Source organism: Pleurodeles waltl, chromosome 1_2 (genome assembly GCF_031143425.1).
Source record: "Pleurodeles waltl isolate 20211129_DDA chromosome 1_2, aPleWal1.hap1.20221129, whole genome shotgun sequence".
Classification (NCBI taxonomy): Eukaryota; Metazoa; Chordata; class Amphibia; order Caudata; family Salamandridae; genus Pleurodeles; species Pleurodeles waltl.
Genome location: NC_090437.1, coordinates 162,305,433 through 162,322,933, shown reverse-complemented (window position 1 = coordinate 162,322,933; position 17,501 = coordinate 162,305,433). Strand labels below are relative to the sequence as shown.

At 41.6% G+C, this 17,501-nt stretch overlaps 1 protein-coding gene across 4 annotated transcripts in view; it reads left to right on the top strand.

The window, feature by feature from the left end:
* The window catches only part of LOC138295404 (uncharacterized), a 229,700-nt gene that overhangs the window by 116,317 nt on the left and 95,882 nt on the right, over positions 1 to 17,501 (top strand). For all 4 annotated transcript variants that reach the window (XM_069233701.1, XM_069233682.1, XM_069233693.1 and 1 more), the window contains exon 3: positions 17,139 to 17,217. In XM_069233701.1, coding sequence (XP_069089802.1) covers positions 17,139 to 17,217 — 79 coding nt within the window. The remainder of the gene's footprint in view (positions 1 to 17,138; positions 17,218 to 17,501) is intronic.

Here is a 17,501-nt window from a genome sequence, read left to right as displayed (position 1 = left end):
CGAGTTTTCCAGGTCAGAGTTGAGGTGCTTTGTCATGACCGTTTGTGACCTGGTACTGAAATCACTCTGGATACTGCAGAAAGATTGATGTACATTTTCAAATGTAATTATATATCCCTGTCTTACAATACAGGGGGCTAGTATTGTGTACTATGAAGTAATAGTAAGAAGAAGTCAAGATTTTAATTAATATTTCCTCATCAACACCGTCCTGTTGGGATTCAAACTTGTGACTTCCAAATTTGACACAGACCTTAGCAACGTGGATGTAATTCACTGAGCTATCTTGCTAGTGCATGGTTGAGCTGTTCTGCAAAAATAATACACTAGAATTTTTTTTATCTGCACTCACTCCTAGAAAGGATTCTAATGTATAAAGGTATTTTGTGGTCTTATAGCCCGTAATTCAGGAATTGCAACCTCAACATATTGTTTTACTATTTGCAAAATCACTTTTACAAGTTGGATACGTCTTTCCAGCTCATAAAGGAGCTTTTGAAAAGTTTCTGAACAGCAAATAACAGGGTGGGGGGGTAAAAGATGCATCCTTACTCCAATTTGGTATTTGCCTTGGGATGTCGCAATCATTGAAAAGATACCAACACCTCAAAATGTGAGTTATCTGATTTGTATAGGGGAAGCTGTCTCCATGAGACAGTTCCTGTTTTGGGAACTGTGTAGGAGGTTTTGTGGGGGTGTTAAAATAGAGGGGTTAGGCCCACTGACTCCATAACCACTGCCTGACCCCTGTCAATGTCTTCCCAAAAGGTAAACAAAAAATGTTTCACATTAAGGAATGCAAATGGAGAGAAAGAGGTTTGCTGTTCCTTTTAGGCCTCCATTCATACATTCGCAGCCAATCACAGGGGGTTGCAAATTGAAAGGGGAGCTGGGTTACAGCAAAGGTTAACGTTTTTGACAGAATGTATATGTTTGTAGGATATTATGGTCCAAACGTAGATGACATCGAGGCATTGCAAAATGTATGCCTCAAGTTGATAGATAATCCCCACCCAATATTAATGTCAGGCGATTTTAATGTGGTACTGTATAATTTTTTGGATAAATCAAGCAAAAAATAGATCACAGGCTTGTTCTAAATCCCAGGTCTATATTAGGTCCCTAATGAAACAACTGGCTTTGTCTGTCATCTGGCAGGAGAGGTGTAGAGCGAGGATACACATTTCATAATAAGAAATATAAACATCAGTCAAAAATAGTTTATTTCTTAATCGATAGATCTCTCAAGGCAGATATACAAAATGTTCAACATGTGGCTGGTCATCTGTCCGACTACACCGTAGTGATTCTGGACATGAAGTGTAACTCTGCCAACATGGTGAGGAGGTGGACATTAGATCGCTCACTATTGGAAGATCATGAAGTGATAAACATTTTAAGAGCAAGGTCCATTGAGTTTTTTGAGACCAATATTAACTCCACTGCATTACACATTGTCTGGGATTCCTTTAAGGCCTTTATAAGAGGTGTATTGATCACTCTTTCAGCCCAGAAAATTAGGGAACATAGGAAGGTAGTTATGGAGTTAGAGCAGGCGATCGCTTTCTTTGAAAAAAGCTTTTAGATCAGCATGGTCAGGAGGGGGAGAACCAGACCCTGTTGAAGGAGATCCAAGAGCGGATGGCCAGTCTGGCCGCGACCACGGAAGCAAGGGTTAGGGTCCGATGAGAGGCAAGTAAGATAGCGCATTTTGAATATAGCGAGAGATCAGGAAATCTTTTGGCTTGAAAGACCAAGGCAGAGTTAGTAAGAAACGAGGTGAGAAAGGTAAATTTTAGTATCACTGTTAGAATATTAGAGGAGACAATGGAGGTACAACAGGTCTTTGTAGATTTTTTTCGAACACTGTATTCAGAGGATCTGTCAGCCACAAAGACTCAAGTTAATGAGTGGCTTGAAGGGCTGCAAATACTAACACCTGAGGAGGTACGACAGGTGATTAGCAAGAGCAAGAAGGGGAAGGGGGCAGGGCCCGATGGGTTGCCAAATGAATTCTATCAGAGTTTGAAGGAGGTATTAAGCAGTGTTGACCCTGGTTTTTGATAAACATTTTAAAGAAGGCCTCCCCGCCCCCTCCTCCAAAATCTTGGGAATAGGCAATGATCACATTGATTTTATAACCAGGAAAAGATCCTTTGTTATGTGAGTCATACAGGCCGATTTCATTATTAAATAATGACTATAAGCTTTTTGCAAATAGTCATTGTTTGGAGACTCCCGGTGAATGCCACATGGCCTAGTTGTAAATAGATTGCATTTCAAATTTCATTCTCATTCACAAACCATTTGGTGTGAAATTTGCACAACCCTGGTCTTTGAATGGAAATAGTACATTAGCCCCTTGTAAACTAGCTGTGCTCCAGATTATCTTCATGGCCATTGATGGGGCTGCCTCAAAAACGAACTACACTGCATCTCTCTGTATTGTTGTTCAGGAACCATCAACTCAAAAGGGTTCTCTATCCTCATTGCTGCCAATCAAATCCTCAACCTTTGAATGCATGATGATAGTTTCTATTCAGGTCAAGCAGTCCAACTTTTCTATGCTACAAATGCATACAGAGAACTTTCTGTACCAGCTTGTTGCTAACAACATAGTCTAACCACCGCTAGACTCTTTTAATGATGATAAACTCCTTTGCTGGGGCTTCCTGCAGCAAATATAGAAGTTACTATGGGGGTCATTCCGACCCCGGCGGACTCCGCCCGCCGGGCGGAGACCGCCAAAAGACCGGGCGGTCATTCTGACTCGTTGGGCCGGCGGGCGATCTCCAAAAGATCGCCCGCCGGCCCAGCGGGAAAGCCCCTGCAAAGAGGAAGCCGGCTCCGAATGGAGCCGGCGGATTTGCAGGGGTGCGACGGGTGCAGTGGCACCCGTCGCGATTTTCAGTGTCTGCAAAGCAGACACTGAAAATCTTTGTGTGGCCCTGTTAGGGGGCCCCTGCACTGCCCATGCCAGTGGCATGGGCGTGCATGGGCCCCCAGGGGCCCCACGACACCCGTTCCCGCCATCCTGTTCCTGGCGGTAAAAAACGCCAGGAACAGGATGGCGGGAAGGGGGTCTGAATCCCCATGGCGGCGCTGCAAGCAGTGCCGCCATGGAGGATTCCTTGGGCCAGGGGTAAACCGGCGGGAAACCGCCGGTTCCCCTTTTCTGACCGCGGCTTTACCGCCGCGGTCAGATTGGCCCAGGAAGCACCGCCAGCCTGTTGGTGGTGCTTCCACGGTCGTTGGCCCTGGCGGTCAGTGACCGCCAGGGTCAGAATGACCCCCTATATTTGCTTATGGTGTTGACCTATGCAGCACACCCTCCCACTCTTTAGAGCTCTAGGGGGAATCAAATAAATGTCAACAGGGTCTGAAAATAGATTCTAACAATACTAGTTTAGCTGCTTGTCTACAAAATCAACAAACCCATCTGCTAACCCTGTGAATGCAATGCAAATACCTACTTCTTGCCTTCAAAACAGTCAACTATAAATACCTGTGTTGTATTCTATGTCTCGGGTCTTGGGAGGGCTACAATAAGTGTAACGTTATGGGTGGAATGTTGGTATTAAAATATATTAGAATTTAATAGAGGACCGTTATATACTAAGCAATCTTTTGGCTACAGTTGCGCTTGTGGCTGCTCCTGTAAGTACAAATGAACTTACTTACAAACCCTTTTCGAAGATTGACTTTCTTCAACAGGTACCATGATTCCAGCGGGGACAAAATGGAATGTGGATGTTTACTTAAAAATGCTATATTGGTGATTAGACAAAAAATCGAGATTAAAATATCGGTAGTTGTAAATATCGTAAATTAAATATTGTGACACAAATTTGTGATGCAGTATTATCGTTGACAAGAATATCGTTTTTTGAAGTAAGTAATATTGTTTTGAAGATTATTGTTGTTTTTAATATCATTATCAGTAATACGGTTGTTAAACTGATTTAACTGATTTAATTTAAATTGATTATTTTTTAATTATGTAAAATATGGAATACTGATTTATTTCACTTGTTTCATTGTTTTTAATTTTATTATATATATATATATATATTTCATACACAAGTCCCGGAATACAGGAGCTCCATACAGCGGTCCTGGATGGGCTCCGAGAGGCCCTAATAAATCCTCCAACACTCCCTTAAAATATCAGGAGAACCAGGACACCTCCAAAATGAAAAATATTTCTTGAATTAATTTATTCCAGCATAGACATGAATGTCTATGCTGGAATAAATTAATTCAAGAAATATTTTTCATTTTGGAGGTGTCCTGGTTCTCCTGATATTTTAAGGGAGTGTTGGAGGATATATATATATATATATGTATAAATATACTTTTCATGCTAGTAATTTTTCCATTAAGAGTTTATTATTTTTTGTACATTTATGGGGCTACTCATATATGTAATGTGCTTGAAGCGAAGTGTTTTCCCTACTGTTGCTTAGACTGCAGTAGGAATAGTAAAATTAACCTCTTTGCAGTTCAACAGTTTCCATACTGTCACGCTGACTGGAGTGATAATAGTAGATTCCACCCCTCCGAAATCCAATGCTTTCCTTACTGTTACACAGACTGGAGTAGGAATAATAAATTTTACCCCTCCGAAGTCTAACACTTTCCCTATTGTTTTGCTGTTTGGAGTGGGAATAGTAAATTTCACCCGTCCAAACTCCAACGCTTTCCCTATTGTTGCCTTGTTTGGAGTGAGAATAGTAACGCTTTCCCCATTGTTGCACAGATTGTAGTACAATACAATCAGTCAATCAAGTAGTACTTGTATAGCATGGCTTATCACTCAAGAGGGTATCCAGGCGCTATGCTACATGTTTCAATCGAAGAGCCAGGTCTTGAGTCCCTTCTTGAAGTGGGTCAGCAAGGGTAAGGTGCAGAGGGGGAGGGTATTCCAGGATAGTCCTCAGGAGTGGCAGTAGTGGACGTGTGGTATTTGTTCAAAATGGTGCAGAGCGGAGGTTCCTGGTAGGCCGGTGGAACTGTAGGCCGTGGTTCATGTAGGTGGGTTCTTGGCTTTGGAGGGATTTGCAGGTGTGGGTTAGAAGCTTGAATTGGCATCTCATCTGGACCTGGAGCCAGTTGTGGTCCTTCAGGTGCTGGGTGATGTGGGACCTCTCGGGCAGGTTGAAGACCAGTCTGGCAGCTGTGTTCAGAATTGTCTGGAGTCTTTTCATAAGTTTAGTGGTGGTACTAGCATAGAGTGCATTGCAGTAATGTAGGCAGCTGGTGATGAGGGTCTGCGTCACTGTTTTTTTGGTGTTGATGGGGAGTCACTTGAAGACTTTGCAGAGTAAGCGGAGCATGTGGAAGCAGGCTGAGGAGTTCGACTTGAACTGACATTTCATAGAGAGCTCGCTGTCCAGGATGATGCCAAGGTTGCAGGGGTGGTCTTGCGGAGTCGGGGTAGCAATGAGTTCCGATGGCCACCAGGAGCTGTTTCAGAGGGTGCATAGTCTGCCAAAGCTCAGCACTTCAATATTGTCCATATTAAGGTTACGGCAGTTGTTCGTCATCCAGGCTATGGCGTTCTTCATACAGTTGTGGAAGTTTTACATTGTTGAGTTGGCTTCGGCTGAGAGCGAGGGGACAAGCTGGGTATCGTCAGCATATGAGATGTTGATGTCGTGCCATCTGATGATGTCTGCAAGAGGTCTCAGGTAGACGTTGAAGAGGTTTGGGGTGAGGGACAAGCCTTGTGGCGCGCCGCAGATAGTGTGCGTGGGTTGTGAGGTGAAGGGAGGGAGGCAGACTCTCCGGGTGCACCCTGTGAGGAATGATGCCATCCATCTGAGTGTATCATCGGTGATTACAGTCTGGCACAGTCAATTGATGAATGTGTGGTGTAAGAAGTGTCAAAGGCTGCGGAGACGTTGAGCAGGATCAGGGCGGTTGATTCTCCTATGTGAAGTAGGGTGCTGTGTCATCTGTTGAGGTGATCAGAGTTGTCTCAGTGCTGTGGTTGGCTCTGAACCCTGATTGGGATCGGTCTAGCAGGTTGTTTCTCTCCAGGTGTTCAGTGAGTTAGAGGTTGATGGCCTTTTGCAGGACTTTGGTGGGGAACAGGAGCAGTGAAATGGGACAGTAGTTCAGGAGCTCACTCGGGTTTGCACAGGATTTTTTTGAAGAGGGGTCTCACTTCTGTGTGTTACCAAGCATCGGGAAAGGTGGCTGTGTTTATGGAGGCATTGAGGATGGTGCTAAGGTGGTGGGAAATCTTGTCTCTTACGAGTTTGAAAAGTCAGTGGGGGCATGGGTTGGTGGTTGCTCACGAGTGGATGGAGTTCATTAGAGTGGTTGTGTTCGATGTGCTGAGTTGTTCCTATGCAGTGAGCTGGTAGTCAGTGGTTTGTGTTCAGTGGGATATTGTTAAGGTCGGTAGGATGGGGATCAACATTTTTGTAGATGGTTACTATCTTGTTCTGGAATTGGTCGGTGAGGGTGTCGCAGTGTTCCTGTGAAGATGGGATCGAGTTTTTGGTGGCTGACAGGTGGGTGAATTCTCTTGACGATGGTGGGGAGTTCCTTCGTTTGATTGGCGCTGGTCTCGATCCGGTGTGTCCGGGACTCCTTTTTTGTGGTTTTGAGCTGGCGGTGATAGTCATTGAGGGCTGCCTTGAGGGTGGCTCGGTCAGTGTGGTTCTTGCTGGTGCGCCATCTTCTTTCCATTTGTTTGCATCTGTGCTTCGATGTGCTGATTTTCGGGGTGTACCAGCTGGCTCATTTGGTAGGTCTGTGCGTTTTGACAGGTTTGGTAGGAGCGCCCCGGTTGGCGGCTCAGGTGATCTAGTCTTTGAAGTTCTTTACTGCTTGGTCCAAGTTGGTAGAGACATTGGGCTGTGTGATGCTAAGGTTGTCAGTCCATTGGTGCTAAGTGACCTTGGCCCAGCTGCGGGAGAGAATGCTGTGACAGTTTTAAGCAGTGTGGGTACGGTCTGGCGAGGGTGAATGTACGATGGAGTGATCCGACCAGGTGAGTTCCAAGGTGTGGCTGTAACTTGAAGTGAAGATGTGGTCCAGTCTCTGTCCTGCTTTGTGTGTGGGGTCTGTGACCAACTGCTTGTGGCCAATGTTGTTCAATCTTTCCAAGAGGTCTGTGGAGTTGGTGTCAGTGGGGTCATCCAGGTGGAAGATGAGGTCTCCCAGAAAGGTGTAGTGTTCAGATTTAATGGTGAGTGGGGTGATTAATTCCGCAATGGCGTCGCTGAGGCTGCTACATGGTCCTGGCGGTCTGTATGCAAGTGTCCCTTTAATGGTGGTTTTGTCATTGGTGTGGAGATGTAAGTCCATGTGCTCTAAGAATGGTGTTTCGACACCAGTGATGGTGCATGCGATTGAATCCTTGTGTACGATGGCTATGCCAGCACCGTGTCTGTTGATGCGGTCGCAGTGTCTCATCTTGTAGCCATTGGGTGTTGCTGAGGCAATGTCAGGGGCCGGAGTGGCAATGAGCCAGTTCTCGGTGATGAAAGTCTTGTCGGGTGAGGGTGGAGATGGAATAGTAATTTTTACTCCTCCAAAGTCCAAAACTTTCCCTACTGTTGCACTGATGGATGTGAGAATAGTAAATTTATCCCCTCTGAAGCCTAACGCTTTAACTTCTGCTGTAGAGACTGGAGTGGGAATACTAAATTTTACCCCTCCGAAGTCCAACACTTTCCCTATTGTTGCACTGTGTAGAGTGGGAATAGTACATTTAACTACTCTGAAATCCAGTGTTTTCCCTGCTGTTGCACAGACTGGAGTGGGAATAGTAAATTTAATCACTCAACAGTCCAGGGCTTTCCTTGCTGTTGCTTAGGCTGGAGTGGGAATAGTAAATTTAACCCCTCTGGCCTCCAACGCTTTTTCTATTGTTGCATTGACTGGAATAGTAAGAGTAAATCTAACCCCTTCGAAGTCCAACACTTTCCCTACTGTTGCAATGACTGAAGTAGGAATAGTAAACCTAGACCCTCCAAAGTCCAACACTTTCCCTACTGTTGTATAAATTAGAGTGTATATAGTATATTTAATATTTATAGACTTCAGTAGTTTTCATAATATTGGTTACATAGATTTTATAGATATAACAGTTTGTTTTTTATATGTTATTCTATTTGTCATTATTTTTAAATTTATTTTAATGTTTATAGTGTGTTTAGCCACAGAATTTTTTGGGAGTTTTATATTTTTAATATTTCATTTACTGCCAAAATTAATAAATATATTTTTTGGTATTACATTACTTATATTTTTGTGGTGACTGTAGAAGAAATAGTAAACCATCCAAAGTCTAACACTTTCACTACTGTTCCATAAATTCTAGTTCTAATAATATATTTGAAATGTATATACTCCAGTAGCTATATTAAAATTGTTTAAACAGTTTTTATAGCAATAATAGTTTTTAATATTTTATACTATTTGTATTTTAATTTATTTTAATTTTATAATTTATTCTAATGTTTATAATATTTAGTAAATGTGTTATTTGGGGTTTTAAACGTTTAATATTTTATTAACTGCCTAAATTAATGAATACATGTTTTGTTATTGAATTCATTATATTTGTTATGGGTTTATTGTGTTTCTATTATATATGCATATATGTGCTTTCATATTATTAGATTTAATTGTTTTAATTAATATTTTAAAGTAAATATATATTTGTATTAATTGAGTTACACTATCTGTGTATATATGTTTGTGTCTTTATATAATTATATATTTATATATAGTATTAATTATTACATAAATGTATTAGTTACCTTATATTAAATTTATATATTAAAATATTTAACATGTATTACTTTAAACTCTATTTATTTTTAAAAATCGATATTTTTGGGCAATATTAGTATCAATTATATTTTTTGCTGATATTTTGGTGCGATAAGTATAGGAGCATGATATTGTGGTAAACGGTATTTTTGACACCATTTTTTTTGTCAACGATATTGTTGACCACGATATTGTGTCAGTGATCTGCTACTATACTTGGACCTACATGGCATCCTACAGCTTCATGGTGGGCACAGACTTATATAAAAGATAGCGCCTGGGGTCCCCACGCACTTTAAACTATCAGTAGACTCCAGAGACAATCAGGCCAAGATAGTTCATAGGAAGGCTCAGCTCTGCTGCTGAATTCACTGAGCAAGCCACCTTCACATTTGACTCTTGATGGCCAGCTCACAACAACTGGCCCTTCGGCCACTTGCACAAGATTCGACATGGACAGCATTTACTTGGACAAGCACATGCATGATATTAATTCTGAAAACATGCTATAAATAAAGAATTCCATACAGCTTCATAAAGACTCATATTTTCATTCTTAATTGTGTTCATGCCTGAGAAGGGTCTCTAGGTACTGTGGAGCTAATATAATTAGGACATGTTGCCAGCTGCAGAGAGTTTTAACCACTGGTATTTGCCCACCTCGAAATAAAGGAATGACAATTAACAGCTGTTAATATACATAATAGTATGTAACAGAGAGAAACAAACAGGCCAACTGCATTTTTCTGTTTCAGGATCCTGCTTCACACTTTCACTGATCATTGACTGCAGGTGAAAATGATTATTTAGCGCCTGCCTTCTAAGCAGTATTATGATTGGCCCAGTTAAATGCAATATTTCATATGGGGAGCGAATGAAAGGTTTGGATGCTCATCAGAAAGAACATTAACGCTTGTGATTTTTACTTGTTCAGAAGCTAACTAATGTTGGCCATCAAATTTTACTACTCTGTCAAAAATTATTTAGACAACCTCAAGTCTGTTATTGAACAAATTATCTTGTATTGTTAAAGAAGCGATTCACATAAATTAACCTTAGCCTTAGTTGGATTTATGATTGGAAGCATGCATATCCTAAAACTTTGAAAAACATGTGAGCGCTCAAAAAGATAATCAGTAGTGGCAAATAATTAATGCTCATTTGCATTGAAAAACAAATCCGTGTGCAAAGATTTAGAAAACTGCAATTTTGTCCCAGACATTGAAAGACGTTTCTGGATTATAAATCATTCAGAGCACTACTGTCACATTGAATGTACCTGCTGTAAGTAACTTGTGCCTTACAGAATGTTTGTGCACCTTTTGTATTCTGTAGACAAACTGCATCCATGCTGAGACAGAGGGCTTCATCTTGACATCCCTTTTAGTTGCGATGGGGCAAGTAAGAACCAGACCCATTGGAAATATGAGATCTGCTGGAACTCCATGGATCCGTTTTGTTTCATCTGGAAATTGCGGTGGCTGAATGCAGCTGAAATCTCCTGGTGGAACTCTATGTCAGAATTAGGATTTACTGGGGAAATAGGACCCAGTAATTCTTGATTTCTAACGGTACTCCTAGGGTTCCACTTGTAACTGTCACCTGGTATAACTAAACCCCCTTGGATTTAATGGTTCCCCAGTACCTCAGTATTGGTACCTCCAGGAGACAGAGAGCTGGAAGGATTTCCAGGACACCCATAATGAGGCCCAGTGATTGCTAAGAATCCACTTGCCTTGAGTGTTTCATTGAGGTGCTTTTCCAGGCTTTGTTCTAAAGCCAACACCTTCACAACCAACAAGAGCAATATTTCAGGTGGAAATCTCATCTTTGTGTTGAAACCTTCCGCATGTACTAAGTCAGATAGAGCAGGGTATGGAGTGTACAAAAGGCACCCAGCATGCACATACATGTGTGGAGCCCTACTTCTGAATGTCTGCATCCAGGTGCTAATTATTTGATGCTTTTGAAGTTCATTAATCTAGTACACAACCAGTGGGAAACCCAAAAGCATTTTGGGATATACAAAACACTGGTGGGGGCTCAATCCATTGCACACCAAAAAGCGAAGGATTCACTGTGCAATATCAAATAAATCTCAAATAAAGATTTGCGAAAGTAAATAAATAGTCGTAAGAAAGGACTCTCTAAAAAATACCACAAACTCAGACCTGAAGATGAACGAGGCTACCCTAATTACTTTGAAACTAATAACAAGCCTGTCTTGTGGATTAAAACTTTTATATACTCATTACGTTTGCAAACTGACTGCATGTCTGCATTGTTAGACATGTCAGCTCTTCATGTGGTTTCCCTGTCTTTTGGCTTCTGACTTCTTGTTCTTGATCCTGTGCTGATTTGTCATGTTTGGTGGCTTTAGGACTCTGGGCACTTAATTGAAGTGTAAGTGCTCTCTGTCTAAATTATATTGGTAATTGGCTTATCCATGATTAGATTATGTGATTTACTAGCAAGTACCTATTATAGTGCACTGTGTGTGCAGAGGGCCTGTTAATCAAATGCCACTAGTGGCCTGCAGCACTTATTGTGCCCCCCAGATGAGTAGCCCTTCAAACATGTCTCAGATCTGCCACTGCAGAGTCTGTGTGGGCAGTTTTAAACTACAATTTCGACCTGGCAAGTGCACCCACTTGTCAGGCCCAAACCTTCCTTTTTGCTACATGTAAGTCACTCCTAAAGGAGGCCCAAAGCAGCCCCATGAGCAGGGTGCATTGTATTTAAAAGCAGGACATGTACCGATAGTGAAATAATGCAAAATGTGTTTTTCACTATTGCAAGGTATATCTCTCCCATAGGGTAACATGGGGATTGCCTTGAAAACATGTATCAGACCTGCTACTGCAGTGTCTGGGTGGGCAGTTTTATACTGCCACTTTGACCTGGCAAGTGCAGCCACATGCCAGGCCCAAATATTCCCTTTTAGTACATGTAAGTAACCTCTAAGATATGCCCAAAGCAGCCCCATGGGCTGGGTATAGTGTATTTAAAAGGTTTGACATGTGCTGGTGTGTTTTATATGTCCTGATAGTAAAGTACTGCTAAATTCAGTTTTCACTATTGCAGGGACTATCTCTCCCATAGGGTAGCAAGGGAGTTGCCTTAAAATATCTTTTAAGTGTAATTTCCCTTTGGGAGCAGATAGAGATCTGGAGTTTGGGGTCTTTGAACTCACAATTTAAAAATGCAACGTTTTGTGAAGTTGGTTTTTGAGTTGTAAGTTTGAAAATGCCACTTTAAAAAAGTGGGCATTTTCTTGCTTAACCATTCTGTGCTTCTGCCTGTCTGTGGGATACACGTCTGGATCAGGATGACTGTTGGGCTGTTTGTGAATTCACTCTAGACAGTCACACAAAGGGAGCTGAGGTGTGCCCTGCATATCCTGATGGGTCTTCCTGAGCTTGAGTAGTGGGAGGAACAGATACTTGCACCTGAATAGGGCTATGCCTTTCCTTACACAAAACAGAAAGCAGTCTCCAGCCCCCTGGAGTGTGTCTGAGGCCAGGGCAGGAAAGGCAGGTTCCTGTGAACTACAAAGACTTTTCTTTGAAGTTCGCTTACTTCAAAGACACAATTGGGTATACGTACTGGACCTCTGACACTACACAGAACACTTCTGGACTGAGGACATTCTGCCAGGAAGAAGAGTTGGATGCTGTACGAGGGACTGCGACTCTGCCTGTTGCTTTGTTGTGCTGGCCTGCTGCTTGCTGATTGCTGCTTCTGTTCTGGAAGTGAAAGGACTGGACTTTGCTTTCTACATTCTGCTTTCTAAGGTTCTCCAAGGGCTTGAGTAGGGCTTGCCTCCTGTAAAGAAGTGTCAGGGACATCAAAGATTCCTATGCCAGCACCTGGGCTCCTCTTCTGAGAGCTCTGTCATGTTAAGTGGTGCCAAATCCAGTTCTGGGCCCTTGAAGAAGGTTTTTGGTAATACAAGAAGAAAATCCATGCATCGACTCACAGCGTCATTCCGAGCCGGTGCGTCGCTGTAAGGATTCGATGCATCACCACTGCCCGCACTGAAGCGTGGTCCCCAATTGATGCACAAACCATGGTTTTCAATGCAGGCCCCAAATTCCATAGCAGTGTATCAGAAAAATCACTTCTGCACGAGTTTCGAGCACCACATCACCAAAGAATGTGACACACTGCCCTGACTCTAACGCAGCTCCTGCTTCATCATTGTGAGATCGACACATTGTGGCTTGACTTTTGATGCATCATCGACACATCATCCCTGGGTGCCATTTTCTTCATCAACACCACACTGCATTAAGGAACCAATGCATTACCTCCCCTGCAACAGTAATGAACCAATGCATCTACGGCGCTTTTGACACATCACCTTTCCTGTGGCCTGCATCATCTTTGTTTTTGATGCATCTCAGGTACTTTGTCTCAGTCAAGCGCTCCATTGATTTCAAGGAACTACAATTACATTCAATCTTTTAAAAGTGATATGTGTGCTTGTGTATGTTGGCATTTTGTCACTTTGGTCTTGTTTTACTCAGATAGACTGGTGTGGAGTACTTTTGTGGTGCTTTGACTGAGTTACTGTGTGTGTGTACAAAGACTTTACACAATGTCTCTGAGATAAGCCTGACTGCTAGTGCCAATCTACTAAGGGGGTGAGCAGGGGTTATCTTAGCTGTGTGACTCCCTTACCCTGACTAAAGTGAGGGTCCCTACTTGGACAGGGTACAAACCACTGGCAACTAGAGACCCCATTTCTAACATACATAATTTAGACAAGTATGTCCAATGTACAAAACTGTGTAAGTTGTACAATCCACTAAAAGTGCATTTAAACACACTTGCATCAGCATGTTGAAGACTGATGCATAGCTTGATGGCAGGACAGAACATATCTGGAAGCTGTTTTCTTATTTGTAGTATTTTTGGAAGCACTATTCTTTCAGTTAACTTAATAATGGTAAACAGGTAACATTTAAAATTTGCTTATGAAAGTTAATCATTCGGATGTTTTATGTCCAGTATAGGAGAAAATGCATCCTAGACTCTATTTCTTTGCTGCCACACAACTGCCCCAGTATGCTTAAACATATTTTTAATGAACCTTTTCCTGCACAACTCTTTCAAGACTTTGCTATGTCACTTATGTGAACGGAGAACCGCTGACCCCTGACCTCTGACCTATGGTTTTGAACATAGCTCTATTTGCGACATTCAGGAAAGGTAGGACATTTCATCAAATTTGAATGACAGTCCATTAACTAGCGGTAATCATTGTCACTTACTAATAGCGGTTGCTTATTATTTAGAGTGGCAATCTGTGCGAGTAAGTGTAAATTTCACCTTCATTTTAGCGCATGTCATTTTGCAATTCATTAAAAAAAACATCATTCTTACAAACTACTATTAAAATCAGTGCCAAGATAATTGTTAAAATATTTTTCTTGCAGCCCCTTTTTTCAGAACGCATTAAATACATCAGCAGTACCCACCTTTTCCCGCTCTACAAAGGCACTTGCTCATGCCTTCCACCAGAGCAACTTTTGGCATTTTCCTCTGGCGGGAAATTATCCATAAGAGGTATTTCAATGCTTATAAACCTAGAGTATGTGGGTGTTAACCTAATTATGCTGGGAGTCCTGTCCTCAAAATGGCCATACCCCAACCGCCAAATGTAAGGCCTGTTTATGTGTCTCGGGGCAGTCAGCTGCTACTGGGCATTACCTGTGATATGTGTTGTCAGTAACCCTAGCGCTTGGGCCACTCTCGGCCATGAACCCCATTTCACCAACCATTGCAATCGCTGGGGCAAGTTGTGAAAGTGAACTGCTGTGGATTTATTAGAGCAAGCAGTTCAGGTGGCCACTCACAGATGGTTAATCATTTTAATTATTTTCATTAAAAATATTATGAAGCAACATGTATTAATAATACCGTCACCTTCTGTTTGGAATACACATACTGTGCATACCTTTGATTTATATTGTGGTGTATACCCTCTACAGATTTTGGGCTTAATTCGCTAACCATCATCAGCTTGTCCCTGTGCGCCAGGCTCCAGGCAGGTTTGGGCTGCGAGTGCCATCTCTGATTTGGAAAGTAACTCATCCTTTTGTTTTCCAGCTGGCCCTGCCCTTTGGCATCTGAAAGCCTGCTGTGTTAATGTATGCCCTCTCTCTGGCAAATTTGTGACCTAAACTCTCTTCATTTCGAAGTGTTTACTTTACCAGGGCACCAGTCCGAAATATAGACAAGGGGGACTAACCAAGTTAGACAGTATTTAAGTGATCTCTTGGCGCGTTATATCTCAGTATGTGACATCATAGCGCGGCACGGCAAGTGGCATCAAAGGAAGTGGCATTACATACACGTGACTCAACCCTGAGCCAAAATCTGGACCTCGATTTCAACGTTTATTCTTTAAAATCTCTGCCACAAAGAAATTTACACAAGGAGGAACTTGGTAATACAACTGTTCTGCTTAACTGGTTGCAAAGACTGGCCTCATTTTATATACACTTTTTTGTTAATATATATATATATATATATATATATATATATATATATACACACACACACACACACACACACACACACACACATATATATATATATATTTTAGATTTGCTTTTATTAATAAATATATATTTTGTGTAGTTTGCTCCGTGGCCTTCTCTGGGACATGGCTGTGGCACGCTGCTGCTCGCTTTGTGAGCCAGGTCTATGCTCTTACCACTGGTGTCCTAGGTCTTTCGTTAACGTAACTCAACTTATGTATGCTGTAACCCTAACTCTCCTGGTGGTGGCAAATTTGTAACTGTCACACAATAAGACACAGTAACCACACACAATACATTCAGTTATTGTCTATTCAAAACAATACATTATGAAAAAAATAGACTTTTAGTAACATGTAGGAAAGGTAAGTTTATTGGGATTATGTGTCAAAATATGGTTGCACAAAAATATTGTATGACAAAAATATTCCATCTTCAATGTCGTTCATGAACATATTGTCTATAGGTGTGTAGACTTTAATTTAATAACTCAAATAGAATGATATTTTTGTAAATGATCCCTAGTGCACAAAGTTTCTGCCAAATGATATTTGGTTACGATATTGTGGTGCGATTCTCTTTATTGTAGATCCACAACAGCATTCACAATGCAATTGTCTTGAAATAATCAATGTTGTGGCTTTGCTTTAGAGCATCAAAAACCTCCTTCCTGAGCTGGAACACAAATAACCCAGGATCGTTTTCTCCCTTGTTAGGGTTCACCGTCTGGTATAACTTAGTTCTAGTGGCACAGGACTCACATCTGAACATACCTGTCATACTTAGGGCATCAAAAACAAGGTGATCGGTAGGATGCTTGAATTGGTCTCAGCCACTGGCAATCCCTCACGGCTGAATCCCAATTAATCTTTTTACGCTCACCATGCAATGTGAGTTTGGACCCAACCTGTTTGGGTGTTACATGTGGCATGCACTGTATCTCGTGCCAGGCTCTGTGATGAGTCCTGATCTGCATAGACGCTCTCTGCTCTATTGTGTAGATTTATCTTTCATGTCCGTCAGGTAGTGCCTCCATTTAGCTCTCCAGTTGCAGTGTAGGTGTAAAACCCTTGCAACAGCTATTTTGGGGTGGGACCCAGTGATGGCGGCTCTATAGATCCAAGGTAAGCACTGCTTAGCTCTATTGCCATTACATTGGTAATGCTGACTGGCAGTTAGCTTTTTGATTCCTCGTTTTGCACTGATAAGACCAGCATTAATTACAGCACTATGTTGTGCAGCTATCTAATCGTCAAACACATTTTAGTAGTTATATGATTACATTTCAACAGTAGTTGTCAACCTCGATAGGAGTGAATGTGTGAACACTATAGCTCTGAATGTTCAATGACTGCTAGATCTGCTAAAGCCTCACGCCTATCCAACTACCTGCCGACATATATTATCTAAAGATGTCTTTTCCCTAGATAAACACTTGATACAATAGCAATCTTCTGTCAATATTTTAATCACATTATGGCTATTTACCCCTGTCTAGATACCCACTGTACTTAGGTACCTCAAGATTTCTTCTCTTATTTTTTGCTTATTCTTATGTAACAACATCAGAGAGTGCTGGGGTGATGGAAAGATGGTAGATCATCACAATATGACCATAGTACTTATATGTGTTGAGTACAATGTGACTATGCTAACAGTATGAAAGTATGGAGGAAACGTGCCTTGGTAATAAGACCACAATGCTCCACCACCTGCCAGATGATCCGCACTTAAAGTCTGATAACGCTAACCCTGGTACTGGCCACCGGAATAAATCCATTCTTCTGTTTCTCAAAGGATGGCGCAAACCACCATGAAGCTCTCTTGGAGACCGAGGACTCACAGCTCGTTATCAACAATCAAAACACAACAAAAGGTAAGGACGAGGTGTGTGCATGTTATGAGTTTTGGACATCCCTAACTTCAAAACTATCCTGCAGAGATATACTTTGCAGAGGATTTATTCGCCTAAGAGTAGTATTAACCCCTTTCATTAAGCTCAACGGGTTCCGAAAAATAAAATATAAATAATTCACACATAAAACATTTTCCTTAAAATTTGAAATATTATATTTATTTTTTTAAATGGCTACGTTCAAAACAAAATCTAAATTTTTCATTTCAGGCTAATAATAAAAGAGCCCCTAATGGGCCTTTAGG